Here is a 27,994-nt window from a genome sequence, read left to right as displayed (position 1 = left end):
CTGCCGGGCGGGGGAAGCGCCTCTCATGCAGTGCTATAAATTCCCGTTTTTTAAAAAAAAAAAAAAAAAAAAAAAAAAAAAAAAAAATTCCTTTTTTTTTGTTTTTAATTTTTTTTTTTCCGCCGGGGGGAGGCCGGGCCGGGCCGGGCCGGGCCAGCCCCCCGCGGCCGCCGTCCCGGGCAGCTGTCGCGCTCCGTCCGCCGGGGCCGGCTTGTTTACCCCGGGTGTCAAATATAGCTGCTGCGCCAGGCTCTGCCCTAAATAGGGCACGGGGCCGCTTGCGGGGCCCCCGCAGCCCCCGGCTGGCAGGGGGAGAGCAGTGGTACACACGCACGCACACACGCGCACGAGCTGACCTAAATGTTGGGTAATTTCATACTCTTCCTCCCTCCCAGCCTTGCTTCAGGGCTTTGTTTTTTTCACCTGTGTCTAAACTATCGGTCGCCCTGGGTGGGAGATGAAACCGTTGCAAGTGTTTTGGGGTTTTTTTTACTGTTGTTCTAAAACGTGAGGCTATGGCCATTTCCCCCTTCTCCCCCCCAAGTGGAGCTGTGGTGTAATGGTTGGGTTCCTGGCTCTTGGTTTGTTCCTGGGCTTGTTCTAGGGATTTCACCCTAAAAATCTGTTTCAGATTTAAGGCGACACACTGGAGGAACTGTGGGGGTGAGAAGGGGTGCCTTAGGCACCCTCCCCCCCCCCCCCCCCCCCTTCGTGCTTATATTCCTTTAATTCCTCGCATCTCTTTATAGAGCAGAAGGGTGATTTTGTTGAGCCGTTTTTTATTTCTGGAGAGGACGGGGCTGGAAGACTTAGGTAACAGTCAGTGGCATCTTCCCACTCCAGAGCGCTCATCCCGTGCTCTCTGGGAGCCTGGCGGGAGGCCTGGGAGAGGAGAGCTGGCTTTGGGGGACTGCTGAGACACAGAGGCCTTGAAGGTGCTCTGTAGGTCTGGTGCAGCAGGGAGAGTCATCGCTCCCCAGCAGTACGAGCATTTCCAGGGAGTCCCTAATCCTGCTCCATCCACTGCTGTTGCAGGCGTTTGTTTACCCTGATCATGGTTTAGCTAAGAAAGTAAGTCGTGTTTGGTGCTTACGTTCAGGCTTCCGTGGTCAATTGGAACAAGACTTGTTTCCCGAGCAGAAGTGGTGATGCTAGAAAAGAGCACGTCCAGCTACTGCCGAGGGCCGGCTGGGGAGGAGCGAGAGCAGCCCAGGAGCCCTCAGTTCTGCTGCGAGCATGCAATGTGATGGCAGTCAAATTGGTTACCCCTCTATTGCAAATAAAAGGGTGTAACATCAACTGTGGTGGGGAACAAGAGGACTGAATGTGAATAGATAGAGCGCGCTAGGTGAAAGGTGCAGTATAGCAGCCCATTTCTTTTTCCCCAAGCCAAACATGAGTCTTGTTCTAATAAGTGGGTGGTTCAAGCATTTCCCAAATACCCAAGGTGTGACAGATTGTGGTACTCTCACTGCTAAGGTCCTGCGTGAGGGCACTGGGAATGCAAGTAGGCTCCCAGTCTCTGGCAAGCCTCCAGCGTGCTGCTGGGCACATCATTTCATCTCGCTGGGTCTCATCTGTATTGTTAATGGTATTTTTCTACCTGCATGGGGATTTGGTGAGGACATCATTGCAAAAACTAGTCGGTGACAGGGTGCGAGAGGGAAGGTGGATGTGTAGCCATCGTAACGTGACTCTGCGTAGCACTTTTCCCTTGCAGAGAAATTGCCCCCTTTCTCTGCAAAGCCGCCACCTGAGAGGATGGCACCTGGGACTGCAGATGCCATCGCTGGGCGGGATAGTCCTTTCCATTGCCCTGGGCAGTGTGGGAAACATGCTCTGCGCTGTCTTGAACACCAGCACCCAGAACAGGAGAGCACATGTGGAGCTGGATACCGAGCATGGCCTGGGTCATGCACCATGCTGTGCTCCATAGGCTCTTGCTGGGCCGATGTGGGAGCAGGAGGTGCCCCGTCCAACGGGGGACTGCTTTGTCGTTGGGACTCATGGACAGTCATTCTGCGCGGCGCATTCGGGGCACTGCTCCTCGGCTTGGCTGGCTTGTAGGAAGGAAAGAGGCACCCAGGGATGAACCCAGCCTCCCTGCTTCCTCTGCCTTCTTCTGGAGCCGGTGGGGCTGAAGTCAGATGGGGCTGGTCTGAGCATGGCAGATCCTATGGTATTGCTGGTAGGACAGGAAAGGGTTTTTCTAAGCTCCTGGGCTGACCTGCTGCCGTGTCATGCCTGATCCCGCATGCATCCCTCGGTTTCAGAGGGCCCTTCCTGCGATAGGCATCCTCCATCCCCAAGGCAGGGAAGTGCCGTAACGGAGTGTGTCAGCACTTCTGTTAGAAACCAAGTTAAGATGTATTCCCTCCACCAATATTTTCAAGTGAAGCACTATACAGATAAATGGTCTGTCTGTCAGGTTTTTGTTTGCTTGTTTTAAACAAATAGCATCAGTCTCCTCCCCTAAGCTTCCCCAATGACCAAGTGGCGTTGACAAATAGTTCCTTGTTCTTTGTTGCTGTCATGTTTCAGATGCCTTTCATGTGCTTCAACAGTTAAAAGGATGGCTTTGATTGCCAGCCAAATTTCTTTTTTTTTTTTTTTTTTAATCAGGCAGTAATATCTAATTCTGTATTTTAAAAAAAGCGAAGGAAATTAAATTGAACAGACAAAAAAAAAAACCTTCTTAATATGGAAGAAAAAATGTCTGAAGCCAGGACATTGATAGTTGTGATGCTCTGTCTACCATCACCCACTGTGTTTAGGTATTGTGGCATAGATTAATACTGTTGTTGATTTAGTGTTTAGATAACGGTAACTCCTAAAGGCATCAGCCCGGTTGGGGGCCCATGTTTCAAAGTGCCATACAGATGTCTAATAAATGATAGTCTCTGTCCTGGAGAGTTTCATGCATTGAGAGATACATGAGATCACAAGCTGTTCTTGGGGCACCTTTAAAGCACCTTCTGTACTGGTCCTACAGTTGCTGATTTCATTGATGTGGGGCTGTGGAGTTTGAGGCTGAAGACAAGCTTGTTGTCCCTGCTCACCTCCAGAATGAAATCTGGGAACCACCTCGAGTCTCCTGCAGCTTGAGTGGGCTGCTGGGCCACCTGGGGACTAACGTGGTACAGACAGTAGTTGGCTTCCCTCCTTCCCCTCTGCTCTCTCTGCCTTAATGCTTTAAACTGCAAGCTCTGCTTGAGGGCCATCATGGATGTGCATGCGCAAGGTTTGGCATGATGGCCTCCCAGTCCCCCCTCTAGGCATTTCTGTCACAGGGTTTTGCAGGAATAACAAGGCATCAGGCGGCAGGGATGTGTCATGCCATTCCGAAGGTACCACCACCCCCCCATCTTGCCAGTGTTGCAGTGATTGTTGTTCCTGTGGTACAGCATCTTAAAGTAATTAGTTCACTCCATAAGACACACTTATAAACAGGTGATGATCATGCCCCTATGCTCCTTCAACTCTCAATTTTCTGGTAATTCTGTCTTTAAATCCACTTGCTGGAGCCTTTGATCACACAGCTGAGCTGTCATTGATGTCTCTGACAGTTGACATCACGGGAGAGAAGGGAGCTTAGGGCTCTTAACATTTCTTTTATGATAGCTTGTTTTCTAACTAAACACTCCAATGAGGATTTTCTGTCATAATAAAACAGGGAGCTTTTCCAGAGCACTCAGATTTAGGGAGAAGCTTCTGTTTCCGTTCAGCATTTCCATTCACTAGCAGATTATTTCAAGGCTGCAAAACTGGACTTGCTCGGTTTGCTGCCTTCCTCTACTCTGCTGTCTTTTTACCTAAGCCTCCTAACTCAGGACAGCAGCAGAGACAGCCAGGTCAAGAGCAATCAGAAGTACTAAATATCCTATGCTGCTGGGCATGTTTTGCAACCAGGGAGGTGTCAAAGAGTTTTAAAACTGTAGACATATGAGACTGCATTGCCACTGCTTTCATCGTTACCCTCTCCTAGGCTGATATTTGGAGGCTGTCTCAAAGCAAACAGCAGCACTCTCCAGCAGCAAAGCAGAATACAGTTTTAATCAAGAGAAATGTAGCGATGCAGGGATGTACCTGTGAGAGGGCACTTAGATCGGACTGCTGAGGTTGTGTTGAAGGTGACGTGTCCAGGAGTGAATGGGAGCCTCCAGTGCCGGCACCGCAAGGCACCCTGCCAGTGTCCTCGTATGCTGCGTGCTGGGGAAAGCTGGTTTTCTTCCCTGAGCCAGAGTCGGGACAAAAGCAGGGAGAGCTAGAGCATGTCTGCACCTTGCTCTGCAGTCGGACTGCAGCTTACTCTGGATGTGTCCTAGCTCCCCTCAATGTGAGTAGTGGTAGGAGAGAGTCCGTCACCAGGGTCTGGGCAGGCTGTGAAACCCGCCGCTTCCCCAGTGCCACAGCTCCCCACGCCCAAGCCGGGGAAGGCAGCGCTGCCTCCGCCGGGCACTGCTGGCCCACCCCGTCTGGTGATGGATGGGGACTCGGGAGTAATGCTCTGTGTGAAGAAGCTGTCCTTTTGCCCTCCATACTGTTTGCTGTCAGGAAGATTTGTTTTGGGGCATTAAGGCCTGGATGTCTTGGTTTACCACCTTGAGGTGGACCTTCCTTGGTGGGAAGTAATATCTTGATGTTGAGCTTAAAGTTCACGTTAATAAGCACCTTTATCCTCTTCCATCGTTTTGGTTGGGATTATTCAGCGACCCTTGAACACACATGCTGGTTGGGAAGAATGGAGGTGGAGATGTGTCTTTGCCTTTGCGTAGCAGGACAAGGCTGTTAAATGGTCCAGGAGGTGTTGTTGCAGGATTCACCACTGCAGGAGGCAGACCTGGCCCAGCCCATACAGCTGATGACCCGGCCATGCTTGTCGTTTGTACCTTGGTTTCTACAGGCTTCCCACCGTGGCTGCTTGTTCCTGCTCCTGTCCCACCCCCTGCAGGGTACTGGCACGGTGGCATGTGTGGCCAGGTGGTGGGTTCAGCTTGCTTTTCAGCCACATTGGTTCCTGGTCCTTATTCATGGCATAGCCATGCAAACAGTTACGCCAACAAAAATGAGAGAGCTAGTGCAGAGTGGGAACAAATGACCAGAGGTGGAAAATGTTCAGGTTGGCTTAAGAAGCCCTGCCTCCACCTGTAAAGCTGCTGCCTGAATTGCCTGCAGCAGTTAAGGCTTGGAGTTGGTTCAGCCTTGAAGTCTGCTCTTGATGAGATGGATAGTCCTGAATGCAAATTAGTTGCAAAGAACCTAAGAGTGATGGGGTCTGCAAAGCACTTCTTAAGCTATTAAGAGCACAAGAATCAGCAGAAAAAAAAGACGAAATAATTTTTAATATAAAATCTTCCCAAGAACATTCACAGGGGTTGATCCTGATCAAGAAAAAAAAAAATAATCAGAGTCTAGGCCAAGCTATTTCTCAGATGCAACATGCCAAATGGACTCACGTTCCTCAAGAAGAGAATAAAATGAGAACTTCCCCTCTGCTCTCAATTCTTTCAAGTCCCTTGAAAGCTTCACACTAGCACTCAGCACTTCATCAACAACAATCTCTCCATGTTGAACCCTCCAGACTGCATTCCCTGGCAGTGCAAGTGGGAGTGGTGCCAACTGTTTTAATAGGTTTGCACCCACGAAACCCACTAGCAGGGAAGGACCTGACTCCTTGTCCTCATGAGGCCGCAGCGGGCTAAGTTTGTGCTGCTGCCCTGCGCTTGCCGAGGGTGCTGTGCGTAGCCAGTGTTTGAGTCCTGGGGGGGCTGCCTACCTTGAGGCTAATTGGGGGCCCCCGTGGGAGGACCTGATGACCAGAGTGAGGTGGAGGTCTCAGTGTTGTTGTCTTCAGGGTGCAAGGCAAGGTGGGTCTCTCTGTGTGTGCTTTTCCTTTGCGAAGGATCCTGATGAGGGGTAATGATGTACTGCTGCTTTTGTTTTGGCAGCCCCCAGACAAGAATGAGCCTTTCAAAGCTTGGGTTATAGGAGGCAAGCAGAGGGGATGCTGCTGGAGTTAGACGTGACGGGGTATTCTCCTGTCTGAGCATCTTGGAGATGGGTGCACTAGATGTTGCCCTCATATAAATTACGACCTGCTCTCACTCTTTAAGCATCATTTTTTTCCTTCCATGTTAACCTTCCAGAGTAGTTTCAGGTTCACTTCTTCTAGTAAATGTTTCTTTTCCTCTAACTTAAATAATCCATCTCCCAGAGCTGACCTGACAGATGTTTCCCCCGTGGTGACCCTGTGCACACAGCACACTTCATGAAACCCTGGCTTCCATGGGGAAATGCAGCACCAGCAGTGACCCTGCTGGTGTCCCAGCTAAAAATAAAGGCTGTCCCTCCTGGCAGTGTTGGGGTTTGCTTTTAAGTAGGTAGGCAGTTTTACCCATTGGCTGCACTGTGCTCTTGTGCCAGGCAGAAGGCACAGCTTAACCTTCAGAGCACAGCGGAGCTGCCTCCCTTCTGGGGAATCGCACTGGCGGACTGAAGGTGAGAAGATGCTCAGCTGCACTTGGTGCACCTACGTCACTCCCAAAAATCTGCCAGCTTGCTTGTTGCCTGCCTAGATCCATCTCCTTGCTGCTTCATGCATCCCAGTGAGTCACAACCACTCCTCTTTTCCCGAACTCTGGCCTTTTCCCTCCTCTGCTTTTCCTTCTTAAATATGTAGATTTCTTCATGATTCCCCAGTAACTGCCCCAACTCCCCACTTCCCACAACAACTCCATGCCTTCTGGCTTCCCAGTCTTCTAACAGCATCCCTCACATGTTCAGCCCCCCACTTATCCTCTCTGTGTGGCTTTCTGCCTGTCTCTCAGGTCCATATGGGCTTGGCTGCTGGGACAAAGCAAGAGGTTGGCCCAGTCAGGAAGCAGATGCTCAGCTGAGAAGGGCCTTTCCAGCTTTCACCATACGTGCACATTAGCGAGTTTCACAAAAACCAGTAAGCAAATGGTTGAAATATACTCTGGAGCAAGAGGAGGGATGCATCCTGGCTGGTGAACCTATGGATATTTTGAGTATTTCCATGCACATCTAGTTTTCCTTTGAGTCTTCCAGTACTTAATTTATTTCTTATGGCATTGAGTTCCACAGATTGCACAAATGCACAGCATAGAATTTTAGAAGTTTACAGTGCTCACTAGATAAAATACCCTGAGTCTGGGAGCTTTCTGTTAGTGTTAGCCTCAAACTTCTTTTGGCCTGGTTGACCAGCTCTGTCCCTCTGACCAAAGCTGATTTCCCAGAGAAAGCTGAGGGAGGGGATGTGGGAGTTGTGCTTGATCATGCAGGATTCCAGAAACCTCATCTACCTACCATTGCAAAGAGAGCACGAAGAGGTGGCATGGTGATAATTTGCAAGTATCTGTATGGGAGCCAGCAGCTATCAGGCACGGCGGGCTGGCTGCAGTCACCTCGGACAAAAGGGTGGTGGTCTCTCAGATGCCATGTTCTTATGCACGTCATGAAATGTGCACCAGTGGTGCTGGTGGCTTGCTGACCGGCTGGCCAGCACAGTGGGCTCAGAAGGGGCTGCAGTACGTGCTGCTGCTTCTTGCTTGGCTGGTAGCTGGGTATGGGAAGGACCACAGGGGCTGCTGGGGGAGGAGGGGTCAGGGGAAGGGGCATGGAAGTGTTTGTGTGCGCATCTGCGGGGAGAGCAGAGGGCAGGGAGAATGGGCAGAGGAACGATTACTGCAGAGCAGAGGGTTGTTGGGATACAGGGCTCAATTTCATTGAAAACCCATTTTTATTCATTTGTCTGCTCATTGAGCTCCCACAGCAAAATGGATTCATTTCAAGGCTTTGCTTGTCTTTAAAAGTGACCGTCCTTTTGTCAAAGACCTTTTGTGCTTGTTCTTTTAGCCGTTTGTGTCACTGACCTGAACTAAATAGTAATGGTGGCTCTGCTGGGGATAACGCTCTCCCCGTCCCACTGCTCCTCACCCACTGGTGTTTGGGGACTGTTGCTCCTGTTCTGGGCAAAGCAGGTTTTTCCATCACTTGTGACAGATTTCCCAGATGACAGGAGTTACTGTCATCAGCGCTGCCAGGGAGGGCTGGGTTCAGGACACCACCACAGAAGTACGGCTGGCCAGGAGAGGCTTTCTGGGCTGAGGGAGCAGGGGACGGGGCAGAGTGTGGAGTAAGGCTGTGAAAACAGGCTGTTCATTCCTGCCTTAGCTGTTGCCCAAGTCAGTCCTCCACTGAAACTCCCAGTAAGACAGGGCCTCTGCAATTTTCTTGCTTTAGCTTTTTGTCTTACGAAAGATTTGGACTTCAAAGCAAGTAGAGCACATCTCAGTTTTAATCTTCTCTTTGCAGAAATGGATGGAAAGATAATTTCTGCAGTGCCTGAACGGGACTCGAGCTCCTCAGTAAAACTGATGGAGATGTGGGACTACTAGCATCAATAATGGAGGCTGGATAGAAGCTGTCCTCTCTCTTTGCCTCAGTGGCTTAAATAGACCGTACAGTGGGTGGCTGCATGGGATGAGCACGTTATCCAAGCACCTACATTAAGCCAGTGACTCCTGTCATTGTACTTCCAGGATGAGGCACTTCAGGACAAGGTGACATTGGGCACATGGTGGAGAAGAGAGACTCCAGGCCTTGTTTGCTGGGGTCTGGGGTTGTGGGGGGAAGGAGGATTTTCTCTTTCCCTTGTCTCGTTTCAGTGCATTTGGCTGATGTGGTCATCTCCCATGACTCAGCTGCTCCTGTTGGCAGGACTGGTTGTAGCAAATCCAGGGCCAGCGTGGAGCACTGGGAGGAGGGAGGAACCAGGGCGGCATGGACAGGAATACAGTTGGTATGGAGGACGCAGGAAGATGCCCCGCAGCTGATGTGTGTGACGTGAGTTGCAGAGAGGAAATAGATGAAGCTTTCCTTTTGGAGGTTTATGTTATATGAAATGTTGCCAAAGCTCCTCAGGCAGCTCTTCCAGTAGAATAAGCTGGCTCTGCTGACTTGAGCTCATTGGACCTATGCTGCTTTACACCAGAGAAAATCTGGTCCTAAGGTCCCTCTCTCTCTTCTTTCTTGCCAGCTTTCAGCTGATGGTATGCAAGTTGAGCGGGCTGGAAAGATAGTCCTCACTTTTAAGACGACTTTGTATAAAAGGAGGCTTTTGGAGGGGAGGGTCAAGGGAAGAAAGCTAATGTAAGTAGTCCTCTGAATACAATGAAAATGCTGTTTCTTCCATTTTGGAGATAAACGACAGCATGATTATTATGTACTTTGCTAGGAAATTCTTCTGATACACGATGCCCTGCATCCAGTTTTCAAATGTTCCTCACCAGTATCTAAGTTAAGACTTGCTGACTGCTGGGAATTAGAGGAGTATCATTGCAGGCATGTTAGAAATGGCAAGGGAGGAGCCTCATCCTTTTCAGACAAGGTGCTTTGTTATATGCACTGCTCCCAAGTTGGCATACACATATAGGTAATCTTAATTTTTTTAATTTTCTTGAAGGATCAAGTCATGTATTTATCTGGCTTAGCCCTATGCCTTTTGGGTGTGGGACCTGCCCAGTGCTCTTGGCAGGAACCAAGAAATAAACCTCATATCTTTCTTTGGAGAAGACAGCAGTGGCCTCTCGCAGTCATCTGTTTGGTTTTCTGCAAAAATTTTAAATCATGTTTAGGTATCCAGTGGAAAATCTGTGATTTCAATGGAGTCAAGGTGTCCAAGTGGGTTAAAGAGCTGCTCCATTAAGCTTCTAATTACCTTGTGAAATCTGGTCCTTTGTGACTCCCTTGGTGAAATATCTGAGACACATTGAGACCACGGATGGGGCAGAGGAGGACGTTAGTGCTGTTGTCACAGTAAGAGAGAAAATGTGGGTATTGAGGGTGACCAGCTCCAGACAATAGTTCGGATCACCTACCCTTGACAGGACGGAGTGGGGCAGCCAGCCAGGGAGGGCAGACCTGCAGCTGAAACACAAACTGAAAGGAAAAAGGTGAATAATCCTGTCTGGAAATGCCATAGTGAAGAACAAATCTCTGCCTGTCTGTGCTATAGAGATCAGAGTGGCGTATGGCTTTATACAGCCCACAAGGAAAGCCATCAGAGGGTGGGGGGAGAAGAAATGAAGGTGCAGCAGCAGATAGCCTGGAGACTGCTGCCACTTACTGTAATTGCCATAGCAGCTCAGCTTCCACTGTTTGTTGTCCATGTCATCTCTGCAATTACCATATGGTAAATATGGCTTGAGTCTCTAGCAAATAACAGAGCTAATATTAAGAGAGAATCTGTAAACAGCTAGTGCATAAATGAACAAAGAGCAATAAACAGCCTGGACTTATGAAGAATGAATTAATCATGGTAGATGTGAGGTTGTTTTTTTTTTAAAGCAGTTGCAGAATTAACAGCTGGAAAAACACCGAAGGATTAAGATATCTAAATTGTCAATAAGAGATACATGGGGATATATGTCAGTAAAGGGTGAGGGTGCTGTGTGAAATCTTACTTGATAACTGTATTCAAATGGATAAATTTACAGGTTTTGGCACCTTCCAAGTGAAGTGGGAGGTATTTTGAGGATAACCCGTAGCTCAGTGCATTTTTCACCTCCCCTGCTGTGCTCAGATCTGCAGAAGCAGTGAGCGTGTTACAGTGTATTTCCCTCCTCTCAGCTGGAGACCCTGACTTTTTGGTTGAAACTCTGGAAATCTCTGCTTTCCTTCTACAGATGCCAGTCAGCATGGTGCTCCTCCCGCAAGCCCCACCACTCTGGGGGCACAGCAAACAGGCAGAGACACCTTTGAAAGTGAGCAACGCAGCAAGCTTGTGTATAGCAGTCTAAATTTCATCTTTGCAACAGTCCAGTACCTCATGAAAACCTCTTATACAGCAGAGCTGATGGCCGAGACTTCACTGCCCAGGCTTGGCTTGCCTGCTCCAACAAGAGCAAATCTGCTGCTGGTTTTGATGGGGACAGGCACTGAAGTATGATGCTCGTAGATACCTGGCTGCTTCTGACCGCCTCGAAGATGGAGAACCAAGAGGAGATCAAGATAAATGATTAAAGGGCAGCCTGGGCTAATTTATAAAGATTAAAATAAATTTGTGTGCTTTGGCCAAAGAATAACTGTGGAGGAGAACAGCTATTTACAAGTATCTGAAGCATGTAAATCTCAGGCGGGGAGGAGGATGGCTGAGAGTGCTCCAAGGACAGGATAATGAGAACTAGCAGCATAAATTTTCTTAATTTCATCCTAAATATAAGGAAGACGGCTAAAACCTCTGAGATAAATTACATCATGGCAGAGTCTCTATGGGAAGTTGTGGAAATGCCATCACTTGGGTAATTTAAAACTGGGCTGGACAAAGTGTTAGGAAATAATGTTCACAAGGGGAACAATGCAGCGGTGGCCCCTGAGGCATGGACCAGACACCTCTTCTGGCTCTGCTCTGACTAATTCTGTGAAACCTGTGCTGATCTAAGCAAGAGCCTTTCCTGTCTACTCCATTTCTGTGCCCATCGCACAGAGGAGCGTAGAAGTCTTCAGTCTAACATGACAAATGACAAGCCACTTGTTTCTCTGCTGCAGTGGTGAAGATGATTTCTGAAGCGTAGCCTTCACCTCCTCCTCTCCCCTCCCTGTTTTCTGCCCAGTTGCCCACTGCCCCATGTGCTGCTTCTGCCTCCATTCACTTTTTAAATATTTTCTTTCCCACCAAGCCAGGAACGAGCCCTTCTGAATAGGCTTGTGGAGGGCTCATAATTTCTGTTGTGCGTGATGTAGCATTTTTGGTAAAAACATATTTTTTTCCGTATTCGGACCAAAAAAAGTCAGAAATTTTCTTTTTCTTTTTCCTTGGAGGAGAAGTTAAGAAAGAAGCAGGCCCATTTCTGGGGGATCGGAGCAGTGCCCCAGCTGCTGGGGTTAGCACCCAGCGTGGCTGGCTGGTGGCTGCCCCAGGAGCCCAGGAGCTGGCAGGGGAAGGGCTCTCTGCCCGGCTACTTGTTGCATCAGATCCCGCACATCACATGGTTTGTTTTGTTTGCCTCAAATGAGTGTTGTCTGTCAGAAAACTTGTATTTTTCTTAACAAATTCTGGATCTAAAGAGAGTGAGATATGACTACAACACCTTTTTCCCTCTACCACTTAGCCCACCTCTCTGTACAAATAACTATGGCTCTGCTGCACAAATGCGCTGTTGACAACAAATCCTAGGGTCTTTAATTGTAGCTGTTGCAGATCTGTCACCAGAGTGCTAAAGAAATGTCACGAATTGCTGCTGTCATCTTTCCTCTAGGATACTGTGAGTCACTAGGTGATAAGTTGCACTCTGATGGTGGCACCTGAACCAGCAGTATAATACGTCCGTGAAGCAGGAGCAGTAAATAACACACCCTGTGTGCTGCCACGGGCAGTACATAAAATGTCTTTTACTGACAAGAAGTTTTCCTCACACCGCTGGAATCATTATTTTTCCCTTCCCCCCCACCCCCCTTCCCAAATGGTCTTTGCTGCTCTTTATAAACCAGCAAGACAGAAAGCGATGAAAACCAGTGCCTTGAAGGCTGCAGCAGAGTCAGCGCCTATTGCAGCCCCACGCGTTGTTGGGTGGCTGCTCCAGGTCGTCTCCACCAGCTGCAGTTGGTGGAACAGGCAGGGGGCCCCCGAGTGGGTGACCCACTAACTCCGCTTCTTTATTTCCCTCAGCCTCCTGAACCTCAAAGGACGGACTTTCAGCCTCTTCACTGGGCCTTTCACATCATAGGCATAAAATCAAGGGCCTGAAGAAGGTGCTTGAAAGTACCTGCCCTCTCCATTTGGGGCCATTCAGACCGCAAAGAATGGTTTCAGATGTGTGCTGGTATTAAAGCACCTAAAGGCTTTAATTGTGTTTAGAAGCACCTCTAAACGCAATAAAAAGACTGATGTGTGAAGATCTGCCTCTAAGTGTGCCATGGAGGATTCCCAGTGACTTCCAAAAGGTCAGGACAGTGACTTTTTGCCAAATGTGCGTGTGGTTGCCACCAAAGCGCTACGGTGAGCTCCCAGTGCAGCTTGTACCGTGTGCCCTGAGTGCACTAACACTGGATGTGGTTGTCACGAGCAGGCTTGGACTCCATACCTGAACTTTTTTACTTCTTTACTGTGAGGGTGACTGAGCACTGGTACAGGTTGCCCAGAGAGGTTGTGAAGACTCCATTCTTCATCCTTGAATATCCTCTGGATATTCAAAAGCCAACTGGACATGGTCCCGAGCAACTGGCTTTAGGTAGCCCTGCCTGATCGGGGGGGTTGGACCAGGTGGCCCTCCGGAGGTCCCTTGTATCTCCCATGTGAACTGGTCACTCAAAAGTACTACAAAACACTATTCAGAAAAACAACAGTGAGATTGTGTAGTATTAATGAAAAGCAAAAAAGCCATCTATATCAGAGCAGATAATACTGCTTTTTAAGCAGGAGGATGGCCACTACTAATCTATATGTCAGCCTAAATACCAGGTTTTGTTTTCTGAATGTAAAAAAGGCTACAGTTCTGGGGGGGAAAAATGAAAAGGCTAACGCTTACTGTCCCTTAGCCTGAGGAATCTCAGCCATATGGACGTGCATGGGGAATGGAAGAGCAAGGGTGCCGTGGCTCCCAAGGAGGCTGCCCTAGCCCGCACCATAAATAAGGATGGCCCTCAGAGCATGGCTGTGGCCGCCCACTGAAGGGTTTCCTTCAGTGTCTGCCTCCTCCTCCTTTATGTATCTGTGCACAGAGCATAAACCGCAGCTCCTGTATCCATATATATCCATCTATCCTGTACAGATATTTTTCAGCTGGGGTGAGAGTGAGGACGTAAAATGCCCAGCCAGTCAAGTGAAGCCAGTGCAGCATTGGAAGGGGACAATTAAGTATGGGCATCTTTATGGGCTAGCTTTTTATGGCACTGCTTCTCCAGGAGCATCTTGGATACTAAAACACAGAAAAAACATCATGGACCAGTTCCCCAGGGCAAGTTGAGTGTTGGGAGGTTGCTCCTAGCCGTACACAGACTTGTGCTCCATTTGGGTTGGCCCCTGGGATCACCAAATGTAACTGCATCCCATCACTGCAGCATCTCTATAAGGAATTAGTAGGCTTGAGTCATTATGTCAATTAACACCCATTTACTGCGCCAGAATGGTAGGAACTACTCAAATTAGTAGAGACACCAGCTTGTAAATATTAAAAGACTTGCTACGAGAGCTGGGGTTTTTTTGGTAGCTTTTTGCATGCTCTTGAGAGAAAAAAAGGCTGCTTTTGACATATACCGAGGGGATTATTCTGTAGGCAGCTAATTCTGGGTTTTGGCATGTTTACTGTGAAGTGCAAAGCAACAAGCACCTACAGCTCCCCACCATAACTTTTCCATAGAGCCAAACTGCGGGGATCTGTCATGGCCTAAGCATGAGTTGTAGTGCTTTTTTCCTCATAAAACCTAGCTGGTGCGGTCATAGGGAGCTAAACTACCTATTGCTGTGCAATAACTTGTGTAAAGTCAGCTTGGGGTCTGTGGTTGTGCTCGCATCAGATAGGCATGTGCCATCAGTGTGATGGTTTAAGGCCAGGTCTGTGCTTGGAAATTTGCATTTATCTGACAAAAATGGATCTAATTACACTGCTCTGGCTTTTGGCTTGCAGGTAAATCTTAACTTATACTCTGGGTACTCTTGTAGTGATGAGCAAAGGGCTCAATAGTGTTTGAATGGAGACAATTGAAAAATAAGCTTTGTTTTGTATTAAATATTTTGTTATGCTTTTATTCTGGGTGAAGGAGGAGTGTGAATTAGGTATAATACCTCTTCTGTTAAAACTCAGTTATTTGCGTTCTCTGGCAGAAGGGCTATAATTTCAATTTTTGCTGATGCTTATAAAAAAACCTGTGTGCTCACTCAAAAAGCTTTTATGTGTTTTGGAGCTGAGGAATGTGAGGCCCTGTTATTAAGCTGAACCTTATTTCTGTCTCCTCCAGCTTCGGAGCGGGGCTATAAGATGACACTAATAGCAGCACTGTAACCGCTCTGTTCTGGGACAGATGCTTGTCGAGCAGACAAAACCCTTGATCTTGAGATGTCTCTGTCTGGCCCTCGTGCAGCGCCCACGCCTGAATGGGGCTCACCCTGTGCTCAGATCTAATCAGCAGCCTTTCCTGGCCAGTGTAGAGTCAGGGGAGAGGATATATGGCCACAGATGTACTCCGTGTGTCTGATTTATTTGGGGGGTGGGAGGGAGAGGGGAAGGAGAGGGAGGTGCCAGACAACCTAATCTTATTTGCAGGTCAAATCCAAAGGTTCTAGTTTTTATGATGGTTTAAGGGGAATTTTGTCTAAATAAGAAATGAATAGGGACTTAGAGGTTTGCCTTTGGTTTTGTATTTACTGAGCAGTCATCTTGGGAACTTGGTATGTGGAGGTTACATGTTAGCAGCCATCACTGCATTATCCTGCCTCTCGATTCGATTTCTTGTTGTGAATGCTTCCTTTTGAAAGTATCCTTGCCATTAGGGTCATGTGAGCAGCTGTATACAAAAAGTTAAATTATAAGGGATCAGTATAGCCTTCCCAGCTTCCTACCTTGCTATAGGTCCACAGCAGACAAACCACCTGTCTTCTGAAACTCAGCTGTTATAAAAGATGCAATGAGCTTGATAGTTGTCTAAAAGTCATTTTCTCTTGCAGGCTTAATTGTCACAAGCATGGCCCATGCTACTTTCTGGACTGTCTCCAGCAGTATTTCAAGAACTGATCTTCTTATTTATGGGTTCTATTTAAGGATTTATGGATCATGTGGCCATTGTCAACTCTTGTAGAAGAAGGAGTTCCCCCTGCTAAAATAACTGTTATGCATCTTCCCAGAGTCTTGCTGTTGAACACTAGCTCATTCTGTTGCATGGACGCTTTCAGCTTTTTGTCTCTCTTTTGCATTGATTGTATGCTTTGGACTTATCCTACCAGATAGGGGACACTTCACTCAGTACCACTGCCCTGATTTGCATGTATTCAGTGTGATAGCAATAGCGGGGCAGAGACCTGTGAGAGGAAATGATGTCCGATAGCAAAGAGGTAGTGGAAATTATGATCCTCATGGTATAAAGCTGAAGATCACCCAATACCAGCTGACTCTCAGCTGTTGTTGCAGCCTCCTGTTGTTTGCGTCCCGCAGGGCCAGGGCAGTGACGTTGCTGGAATGACACCTCTCTGCGCCAGATGTGGATGTGTTTTGTCGCGCTGGCGTCAGAGGAGTGACACCGTGACGCCTCCTGGGTGACTAGCAGTGACTCAGGGCTAGCACTGCCGCAAGCCTGCCTGGAGGCTCAGTCCTCAGAGCAGGACTCGCGCTGAAGGGTGGCTCTTGTCACAGTTACCCCTGCTGGGATCAGTGCTGCTACTTAGAGGAGGGATCGGGGACGTGTCTACTTCACTCTGGGCAGGCCAGAGCTATGTAGATCCCCTCCAGTGATTTCTGGGCTGAGTTTAGTAGATATATCTGAGGGCAAACTTGTGCCTTGTATAAGCAACCTTGCTGACCTAGAGCTACAGAGTGAGTTTTAACTCTTCTGTCCTCTGTCATGTGAATGTTAAAACTGTTACCTCAATGCTTTATTAACAGCAGTTTTAAAACTCAATAGTTTTATTCTATGTTGTAAAGCACTTTTGCACCAGTTCCCAAGGGGAGATGACAGTAAGAATGGTTCACTGTGGTTTTCAGATTGGTTAGGTTAATGCTTTTCATGTTAATGAACACATATTAAGATCTTATTAGACAGCGTGTCTGTGGGCGAAGTTCCTGTTGATCCCACTGGGGAGTTTTAGCTATGTCAAAGAATTGCAGGATCAGGTCATTATTGTATCGTTTTAGAAAATGATTGTGACCTCCACTTAACGTTAAAATGTTTGTCAAAGCAAGTGAAAACCAGTGAAGAAAAGTATTCCCGAATTCTGAGATTTTAGCCTACAACCCATAGCTTGAGTTTGGAGGTCCAAACACATAAACAGAGGCTACCCTGGTAGAGGTTGTTTTTGAAATAATATACAAATGGTTTGAGGAATAATAATAATAAAAATATCCTCTGCTTAAAATCAGATTAAAAATTTAAGAAGGACTGGCAAGGTCCTGGAGTGTGTTGAGGAGTAGCTAGCAATAGAAACCACCACAGCATTATGGAAGGTAGAGATAGTGTTAATTACAGAAGGTGGTCGTCCCACAGAGAGGGAGGTTGGTGGCAGCAGTGATTAATTTCAGAGGGCAGTTTAGTCATTGTACTATTCCTAGACAAGGCTCTGAATTTAAGTGATACTTAGACTCTTAAGTCATTTTTGAAACCAAATTTAGGCTCTTGAGTCACGTAGACGTTTTTGAAATTACTCCTGTCTTTCTGTCAGCCGTTTCTGCATGGCTGATCTTGGAAGACACAGCACCTACTGGCTGCTGTACGGTTAAGTAGGAGCTGGGAGCTGGAAGTGTCAAGAGGTTGGTGGATACCTGCCAGCAATTGCAGTACGGAAAAGGATGATCTGATGTGCCCAGAGTGCTTTTGGAGCTGCTGTGCTTGTGCAGTTGGTCTCTGTGTGCACCTTGAGTCAGAGGCACCTGGAATGTGTCATCTTTACTGTGCATGTGCACACATCTCCCTTGCAGCCCAGAGAGCTCGGGCTTGCTGCTCATAGTCCCTCTGCACATGTTCACTGGCCCTTTCTCAGAGATTTCCCAAGATCCTGCAGCTAAAGATCTGGTAAAATACCATATGGAGCGGGAGGGAAGACACAACGGGACTGTCGAACTGAAGCCCAGTTGTATGTGCTGGGTAGCTCAGTCTTCCCTGTGACCCTGAGCTAAGCAGGCAGCGAGGCATTTTAACAAGACTTCAAGGGCTGGGGCTGGGGCTGGCTAACAGCTCTCACTGGCGCTGAGGTCCCTCTGATCCCCAGGGGCTCGGTTGGGCACCGGAGCCAGGGTAGACAGGCAGATAAGTGAGCACCGGAGAGAGAAGATAAGTAGGCTAATGTGGGAGAATCTGTATCTTCTGAATTAGTCCAGGTAGCGTGAAGAAGTATATTGTTTTTTCATATCAAGGGTGTCAGATACGGATTTGTGATCCTGATACTGCATAATCAATTCTCTCCCCTCTGCCGTGCTTTGTCAGGAGCGATTTTGTTCATTTGCAGTCCTTGTTCATGCTTTCCTTCCTGTTTTGCTTGTCTTTATAGATTTTTATCTGAAAGTTGAACACATTTTTGTTGATATCGGGAAGATTGCACCCGCTTTTGGAAAGAGGCGAGCGACACAACATGATGATAAAATAGCCATTCGAGATGTATTTGTTAATGCTGGTAACAGTAAAATGTTGTCTGGAATATTTACAGTGCAAGGGAGACGGGAGGGACCTTCTCAAGTGTTCAGGGGCCAGTTCATCTCTTCAAACTGCCATCACCTGAAAGTTAGGCATCTGCTGTAAATTGGCTGACTGGGCACCCTCTATAGACCATGGAGAGAGACGGGAAGGGACAAAATCCCTCCTGGAGATCTGTGTCTTAAATAATACATTTTTTTGGGTCAGAACAGGGTGGGACAGGAAGGATCGTCCCCTGGAAGCGACTGTCTCTTTCCTCTGACTACAAAGGGAACTTCAGTGACTTCATTTAACTTACTGCCCAAGATTTAGATAGTTACAGTAGGGGAAATGAATCCCAGCCCTACTGATTTGGCAGTACAAACCTCAATGAAAGTTAGTGGGAGTTAAGGCTCTTGAACCTTCCAAGTGCTGTAGATAATGCTGCTATTAAGTTTGATGTTTCCTGTGAGATACTTGGCTGTGTCTGGACTCACAAACGTGATTTGTCAGCTAAGCCTGAGACCACATTCTTCCAGTGGCCTGTTATAAAGGAAGGAGAATAGTGTGACCCATGACAATGTGAAGGGTTCAGAATCCAATTTTAAGTGGTGCAAGCCCTGGGCAGTGATACGCCAAATCTACGTGATACATCGATTGGCTCCTTTGTTTTTGCATGGTATTTTAGGTTAGAGATGACTTTCATTTTACAGGGTATTTGAAGATATATCGATTTCTTAGGGATGCAGAGGGAATGTTGGTGGGTACATGCATTTTGCTCTGTCTTCTGGGTTCATGAGCCCAGCTTTTTCTAACCGTTGTGGTTTTGTAAGTTTCTGTGACCATTTAAAAGCAGGATTATTGATGTAAAATGTGATTGTCCAGATCACAATGGAAAGGCTAGTGAAAAATGGCCTTTGGCGCTTTGCCTAGCACATGAGTCCTCTGCCCTATTTCTGGGCTGACATCTTTACCTGCTAACGTGGAGGCCCTGTGCCTCAGAAGCTTAGGGGGGCCGTAGGATCCTTCCGGGGACTCTGCAGCCTCTTAGGAGATTATGCCTGTGGGGATGGTTTGGCCACCGAGGTACTCCATAATTCGTAACTGAATTATGTACAACAAATTGACTTCATTTGGAGATTGCTAATCACAGGCCTTTAATGGTGCTTCTTGTGTTGCTAGTGATTCCTTGACTTGTCTTATCCCCTGGGTGGTGAGACAGGGAAGCCTTTAGATTTGGTTTCTTGTGCTGAGTTGAAGTGCTATGTGCTGGGGAACACCATGGCATCACCAGGTGAGTGGCAGCTGAGCGCTCAGTACTCCTATTGCACATGTTGTAGGTCAAGAGTGGGCTATTTTATATATACACTTTTCCTCTGAGTTACTTTTCTAGCAATTGATCTTCATCTGCTGGGCATGTAAATGCTGCAGTTTGTTAGAGTCCCTGCTAAATACCTTCTTCAAAGTGACAGAGAGACAACCCCTGCATCTCTACCGGTGCTCTTCAGTGGTGAGATACTGAAGTGCGTTTGGGTAAATGTTGCATCTTCCTTTTCTCTCATGCTTCCCTCCCTCCTCTCTGTTTTGTTTGTTTCAGGTTCTCGGCCTTTTTGGATCTACACAGTGGAAGTTGCATCTTGTGTATGGCGTGGTTAAGCTTGCAGCCTGTCACCTCGGCCTTCCTCCATTTTGGGCTGGTTACTTTTGTGCTGTTTTTGCATGGTTTGCAGGTGGATGCTGGCCTGACGGGAGACTCAACCAGTTCAGTACAAAACAGCTCGTGTTCAGGATCTTTTGACTGCAAGGAAGGTGTTATCCTGCCAATATGGTACCCAGAAAACCCATCCCTTGGGGACAAAATTGCCCGTGTTATCGTATACTTTGTAGCACTGATCTACATGTTCCTTGGAGTCTCCATCATTGCAGATCGTTTCATGGCATCTATAGAGGTCATTACATCGCAAGAGAAAGAAATCACGATTAAGAAACCCAATGGAGAGACCACAACGACGACCATTCGGATTTGGAATGAAACTGTTTCCAACTTGACCCTCATGGCTCTGGGCTCCTCTGCTCCCGAGATCCTTCTGTCTCTGATAGAAGTGTGTGGGCATGGATTCATAGCTGGAGACCTGGGGCCGTCTACAATTGTTGGCAGCGCTGCTTTCAATATGTTTATCATCATTGCCATCTGTGTCTATGTGATCCCTGATGGGGAAACCAGAAAGATAAAACACCTGAGGGTTTTCTTTGTCACAGCTGCGTGGAGCATCTTTGCTTACATCTGGTTGTACATGATCCTTGCTGTCTTCTCTCCAGGTGTGGTTCAGGTCTGGGAAGGTCTGCTCACACTTTTCTTCTTTCCACTTTGTGTCCTTCTGGCTTGGATAGCAGATAGACGTCTGCTTTTCTATAAGTACATGCACAAAAAGTACCGTACTGACAAGCACAGAGGCATTATCATAGAATCAGAAGGTGATCACCCGAAGGGAATTGAGATGGATGGCAAGATGATGAACTCCCACTTTCTGGATGGAAACTTAGTGACTGTGGAGGGGAAGGAGGTAGATGAATCTCGCAAAGAGATGATCCGGATCCTTAAGGACCTGAAGCAAAAGCACCCAGAAAAGGACTTGGACCAGCTGGTAGAGATGGCTAACTACTATGCCTTGTCTCATCAGCAAAAGAGCAGAGCCTTTTATCGCATTCAAGCTACCAGAATGATGACGGGAGCTGGCAATATTCTGAAGAAGCATGCAGCTGAGCAAGCCAAGAAGAGCACCAGCTTGCATGAGGTGCGGCCAGATGAACCCGAGGAATTCATCTCCAAAATTTATTTTGACCCATGCTCCTACCAGTGTCTTGAGAACTGTGGTGCCGTTCTCCTGACAGTGGTGCGGAAAGGAGGGGACATGTCCAAGACCATCTATGTGGACTATAAAACAGAGGATGGCTCTGCCAATGCTGGTGCTGACTATGAGTTCACAGAGGGGACTGTTGTCTTGAAATCAGGGGAGACCCAGAAGGAGTTCTCAGTGGGAATTATTGATGATGACATCTTTGAGGAAGATGAGCATTTCTTTGTGCGGCTCAGTAACCTCCGTGTGGTGGAGAGCGAGGAACCTCCAGAGCTCAGTAACTCCCCATACCCAAAGGCCATATTGGCTTCTCCTTGTGTGGCCACAGTGACTATACTGGATGATGACCATGCTGGCATCTTCACATTTGAGTGTGATGTTATACATGTCAGTGAGAGCATTGGTGTGATGGAAGTCAAAGTCCTAAGGACATCAGGTGCTCGGGGTACAGTCATAGTGCCATTTAGGACAGTAGAAGGGACAGCGAAAGGAGGTGGAGAAGACTTTGAAGACACTTACGGGGAGTTGGAATTCAAGAATGATGAAACTGTGTAAGTAATCCATTCGTTTCTGTTACCGGGTCTAGTTTTAGAGTTTAACCCCACATTTTGCATCCATTACAGGTGAATGCTGACAAGGCACAGGCCCCTTTCTTCAGCTTTCCTTCAGTTTCCCTACTTACCTCTTTCAGGCAAGAACCGACAGCAGGATTTAAGAGCTCAAAGCTCATGTCCCTTCCCTCTTGGGAATGACAAAGTGAGGCTTAGAAATACTGGGGGGAGAGGGAGGCATAGGAGGAAAATATATCATTCTCTGAGGTCCTGTACTAAAGCTAAGGGTTAATGGAGAGTTAATGTAGAGAGAGAAGGAAAAGGGCAAGCTTTTTCACCTGGCTGGGCAAATATGGGAAAGCCTCTTTTTGAACACCAAACGTAGAACACACAGGAGTTTATTACAATCCCTAGATGAAAAGTTGACAAGTTATTCCCAGGCAAGCAAGAGCTGCTCAGTAGACATGGGGCTTTATTTTCACAGGAGCAACACATCATACCTGTGTCCCGAGGCTGCCTGTGCAACTTGCAGGTCCCTGTGGCAGTTAATTCACAGCATAGGCACAGCTGCAAGCTGTTCTGCTGGACTTGTGAAATCCTTCCAGCCCTTATGTCCCCATGGTCTACCCATATTCCCCATGTCACCTTCTCTATGATCTCCCTATGTCTGTTCTTTTACTACCTGTGGTTTTTCCCCTTGTAAAATACCATGGCAATTGGCAATAATGGTGTAAAGCACTGCAGCTCACAGCCTGTCCATGTGGCTCCATGACCCAGTGTTTTCATGCAGAATAAAGAAGGGAAGCAGAATACTCTGCACCAGTCCTGTTAATTCAGCTCTTTTATTGCGTACAAAGTAGCTGATAGGAAGCTAGAAGTAATAAAGACCAGAGAGGCGATAATGTCTAATTGCTTTAAGTACCTGCTGTTAACATTAGTGGGAACGAGAAAAATCCCTTAGCTGAGCAGGAAGAGGGAGGGGGGTGTGAACCTGGTGCTAAAACTCCCGAGTGTTAAGTGCCTAGGTTCCTCTTGTTAACACCTAATCACTTGAGCCATCAAAGGAAGAATTGTGCAGACTTGCAACTGGCATCAGAGAAAGGAAATCTTTGTACCAAGCTTCCCAATTCAGTACCCGAAAGGATGTTAATATATTAAATGCTATGGAGTAGGGATGCCCTAATTCAATAGCACCTTCTGCCTTAGCCCACTAAACCATTTAATCCAGCTGATATCCACAGTCCTGATGCTTGATTATAAGTACGTGTTCTTCCTATTAAAGGAAGAGAAGCTCCTGGTTGGCTGGGTCCAGCCACTATCAGAGATGGAAGAGGATCAGCTGGCCTCATCTGGCCTTTTCAGGGAGATGGGCCATGCAGGTTAGTCTCCTTAATTGAGCCACAAGCTGATTTCTCTAGAGAAAGTGAAGAAGAATGTCAGCTGTGTGGTTACAGTCTCCTGTGAGTAGCCTACCTAAAATATAATGGGTACTACCTTGCTTCAGCCAGGTCTTGAAGAAAAGAGCCTTTTCTTGCTTGAAAAAGACCCATCAGTGAAAGGCCAGCAGGTTTGGGGTACCAGAGAATAAGCGCATGACCCATTTTACGCCAAACTTTATTCCCTTTCATTCATCTTCCAGCTGATGGAAGAGTTGTTTTTGTCTTTGAAAAGTGTGACAGAAGGTCAGAGGATACTCACATAACTGCTTCCCTTGAGTTAAAACAAATCACGTTCAGCAGGACCATGTGCATCCCTGTGGGACAGACTCTAATGAAAATGAAGGCAGTCCAGAAAACAAGTATGTGTAGGTTGCTTAACGCTGTAGTTTGGGACCCAAGAAGATGCTTTAGAGCACAGACGAGACGTTGTGGTGTACTTAAAACTGTGCCCACAGCTAATACGTTAATGTGACTTTCACTTCAGTATCAGAAGACTGCTAGGAAGAAAGCCAGGTAGCCATAGTGGCTCATGGAGACCATGTGGCTAGCAGAGATGAATTTCTTTTGAAGCTAGAATTAGTGTAGCTGGCTCAACGTAGCACTTAATCAAACTAATAAGCCTAACAAGGAGGGAAATCATGTCAGCCAGCAGGCTGCCTTTATTCACTCTCAGGTTTCATTGTAAATATCCAGGTCTTCTGGGAATGGAATTTTAGGCTGGAAATATGTGAGGGTAGTTTTCAGTAATCAGCCTGTGGCCTTTAAATTCAGTGAACACAGGTCAGTTGCTGTACTTTGCCAGCTTTTCTCTGACGTGCAGGTGGAAGTAGCTGTAGAAGCGTGGAAGCAGTAATGGGTGGGTTTAATCTCTTCTTTCTTTTATGCTTTCCAAATCTGAATGCAGAAAAATAATTTTGAGCAAATATTTAGGCTGCAAACAAATTTGAGGTAATTCAGGTCTGAATTTGGAGTTCAGACCCATAATGCTACTATTCCAACAAACACTATCTAGTTCTGGTCAGCCCAGTTTGGGAAGATGGGTGGACAGGGTGTTTGGGACAGTTTTGCTGACCCAGAGGGCAGCATATGAGTGACTGGTCATGGTATTGCTTGGTATAAGGCTGTATGAAGACACTGGGTCACCAAATAGCCAGGGGGTTGCCTGGCTGAATATTTGAGGCCCTGCCTCTTAAATGCCTTGCCACCGAGGGGGATCCACCACCAGGTACTGACATCCCCTGCACACTAAAGCGGGGACCGAGGGTCCACAAAGCCCAGTGAAGAACAGAGGGGAAAGCAGGAAGACTAAGATGGTCAGTAGACAGTGCTAAGGATAGGGGGTCAGAAAGCAGTGAGAAGTTACATGTTCCCCACTTCAGCCTACTGATTAGGCCCTTGCTTAGGAAAGGTGAAAGTTGGGCTCTAGTTTCCATGCTGGTGTAGGAGCTGCTTGTGGATGGAGTCCTGCCTACCTCACTGCTTTAACCTTGTCATTCTCCTCATGGAGTCACTTTGAAAAGATTTTTTTGACTCACGGAGGAAGGAAATGAATTAACAACATCTTGCAAACGCGTAAGTGCTAAGTTTTGCTGTGGCTAGTGTGCAAGTATGCTAAGGATCTGCAGAACTGCAGCCACAAAGAAGCACTGATTGGTGTAAACCAGAGGAGAGCAAAAGCTTCAGTTCACGCTCTGATGCACGAATTAAAAAACATCAACTTTCATTCTGCAGCGGCAGGCAATTTGTAAGTAGTTTGTAGGTCGGTCTCCTTAAGTGTAGCAATGGCTAGATTAATCTGAGAGGCACTGGATTACACAGCATCCTTGAGATTAAACTATAGGAGACGCGCTGCCATCTACCAAATCCCCAGGGCCAAGGATAAGCACTTTCCCTGAAAACTAAATGGAGAAGGGGTCTTCACTTAGTTTATTTTATCCTGATATATTTATCTTAGGGTTGTTTTTAAGAGGCTTTCCCTAAAATATGTGGGACTGAAAAAAGCTGAGTTGATGCAAACGTTACAGAATGAGAGGGAAATGGATCCTGCCACCGGGTCTTGCTTATTGCCTCTGTGATTCTTTCTAGACTAACATGGTCAAAGTTTCCTTACTCACGTTTGGGTGGGAGCACAAGAGAAAGCAGGCTGAGATGAGGAGGTTTGAAACAATGCTGGTATTACTGAAATATGGTCCCATGCAGCGTGTGTGTTTGTATGGATGTGTATGGGTGTTGGACAGCTATAAATCAAGCCGTATAATCTTGAACGCTGTCATCTCTTGAGAAGGGAATTGATCAGGTCTCAAATATTTGATTATGCTGCCTCTTTTTCAATACATTTGTTATTTCTAAACTCCTGCTCCAGTGAGGGTCAGCTATGACCTAGGCAGCTGAAGCAGAATCCTAGCTCTTTCGTTGACTAAACAGAAACTCTCAAACAATCAAGTCCAAAACTTAGCTTTTTTTTTTTTTTTTTTTTTTTTTTTTGCAAGATGACTGAACGCTTTTCTAGTAAATGACTTTGTATGGAAATAAATGTTAGGTTCTTGGAGGTATGAAAATGTAAAAGAACGATTGACCCAGCTGCTTTATCATGTCCAAGCAATAAAGATATCATTAAGAGCCAGCAGCAAAAAGTGAATTGAGTTTTAACAGATTTTCTTTTTGCATAATAAAGGGAACTCCTAGCAAGTCATTAAATTTAATTTAAATTTTCTCTGTTTAAATTGTTTCCTCTCTTTAAAACTGTTTAAATTCATATGGAAATTTGTCTAGGTCTTGCTTTAGAAAGTTTAGGAAGATACACAGGTTACTAGTAGCTAATTGATGTGCCAGCTAGAAAATAAAGTGACAAGTTCTGCTGTGGCCATGTCACTTGCAGTAGCTATACTGAGTTAAGGGATAGGCCAAGAGATCTGCTTTGTTACTTGCCTTTGTTGCTGGTTGCTCAATTACTTGCAGGACCTGGAGGCTACTAGAGGTGTAGCCATCTGCCCTCAGTCTGTAGTTCTCCGAGTATTGCCTGTGGCTCAGGAAGGAATGGGGCATTGAGAGATGCTGTGGTGTTAAACTGGTATTAAATGGCCTGCAAAGCCTCTTCACAAAGTCAGCATGGCTGAACTTTGGTAACGTGGAAACCCACAGTCACTTATCTATGTGTGTGTTAAGCAGAGCTCTCAGTAACAGAAGGGCTGTCTCCTCCATTCACACAGAGACTGCTAGAGACAAACATATTAAGCCTGCCTCGATAAGCAGTGAGATTTTTTTTTTTTCCTTTAGGATTTGGGCAGGACGTTATGTGCAAGTTGCACGTTGCCTCTCCTTGTCTGCTTCTTTCCAGAGAAGCCCCCTGGCAGCTGCGTGTATGGCCGTGGCTGCTCCACAGAGTCACCGTGAGCCTTGGGCTGCCTCCGACTGTGTGCTTAGCTCGGTGGGGCTGGTTTTCCAAAGTGCTGCCATGACACTGAGCAGTGGAAAACCACAAGTGTTTCTTCCTCTTGGGGGCTTCAGGCATTTTCTGGCAGGGGGGCTCATGGGGTGTGCGTGTGTGTGAAGGCCAGAGCTGTGCCAGAGGTGGTCCTGCCTCGGTCAAGCTCAGGTTGGTGCTGTGCCCCAAGGCTGGTGGTTATCAACTGCCCGAGGCAGCCACCACGTACCACTGCTGCCGCCCTCTCTCCTGTGTGTTGTGCCACCCTTGTTTGGTGGGAAGGTCGGTATCCCTTCCTCCTCCTTTTCCTCTCCTGTCCCCTCACGCTTGGATGCAGAGATACCTGGGCCCTAAGCCCTTGCTCGTGGTCCTGCTGTGGTTAGCTTCCCCCAGCAGATCTAGTGAAGGGGATAGTGGAGAAAGGTGAATGGTGGTTTTCTGTTTGAAGGATGTCATACTGAGGCTTGGTGTAATTAATTGTCCCTCCTTTTTGCCATTCAGCGCTTGAGGAAACTGTCAACTTAATTTTTTAATTTGATGACCTATGCAGTCATGGTTGTGGCATTTTGAGGGGAGTGCTATTAATGATACTTAGCTCTTTTGCATGGCGTTTCATCAGTAGATCTCATAGCACTCTGCAAAGGAGATTGAGGAATATTATTCCCATTTTGCAGGTGGGGGAAAAAGTACAGAGAAAGTGGCTTCTCTTCCCTCTGGATTACCCAGCAGATCAGAGGCAAAGACAGGAATAAAACTGATCTCCCTGAACTGCTGGCCTGTGCTCTATCCAGATGAAGGTCTGTGTACATCAGTCTTGTAATTTCCTGTTATTCAGGACCACAGTGAATTTATGCAAATTTACTGACCTCTCCCCAGCCATCGCAAATCAGGTTGGTACAGGTGTAGGCAGTAGATGCAATATCTCACTATTCCCCCAAGCTGTCAACAGTAACTGTGGTTTTGGGTACTCATTTTCCTAAATTAAATTTTCCTCACATGACATGGAGGTGTGCTGCATCTGCAGACTTTAGTTTATTTACATCAGCTGTGATGACTCCAACTAATGACTGAGGTCATTACCAAAATTATTTTGGTGATCTAGTCTGAACAGTTCTCATACACCATGCACTGATCCTAAGGCTCTGGGCTCTGAGGAGAACAGCCCTCAAAAAATTAAGATTAATTAGTGGGACTCCAGGTAATGACAATTTGTTGTGGGAGGCTGATGGTTTCCTTCTCTCAGGACATGCTTCCTTCCCATTAGACCCTTCTTGAGACTGAACTTGAGACTGAATCCTCCAAACTCTTCTCTGGTTTGTTTCTATCAGTGGGTAAGCTCCTTCTGGCTTTCTCTTCGTACACCTTCACATAAATTAGAAGTTCTAGATT

At 46.9% G+C, this 27,994-nt stretch overlaps 1 protein-coding gene across 6 annotated transcripts in view; it reads left to right on the top strand.

Annotated features, from left to right (window-relative positions):
• Positions 1–19,976: 19,976 nt before the first annotated feature.
• The window catches only part of SLC8A3 (solute carrier family 8 member A3), a gene marked incomplete at both ends in the record, with an annotated part of 95,988 nt that continues 87,970 nt past the window's right edge, over positions 19,977–27,994 (top strand). For all 6 annotated transcript variants that reach the window (XM_082317239.1, XM_082317235.1, XM_082317240.1 and 3 more), the window contains one exon: positions 19,977–21,742. In XM_082317239.1, the coding sequence (XP_082173365.1) occupies positions 19,977–21,742 (1,766 nt within the window). The remainder of the gene's footprint in view (positions 21,743–27,994) is intronic.

The sequence above is a fragment of the Platalea leucorodia genome (assembly GCF_965183815.1).
Source record: "Platalea leucorodia genome assembly, chromosome: 7".
NCBI classification, from domain to species: domain Eukaryota; kingdom Metazoa; phylum Chordata; class Aves; order Pelecaniformes; family Threskiornithidae; genus Platalea; species Platalea leucorodia.
Note: the sequence above shows the minus strand (reverse complement) of the source record. Positions and strands in the feature narration are given on the sequence as shown.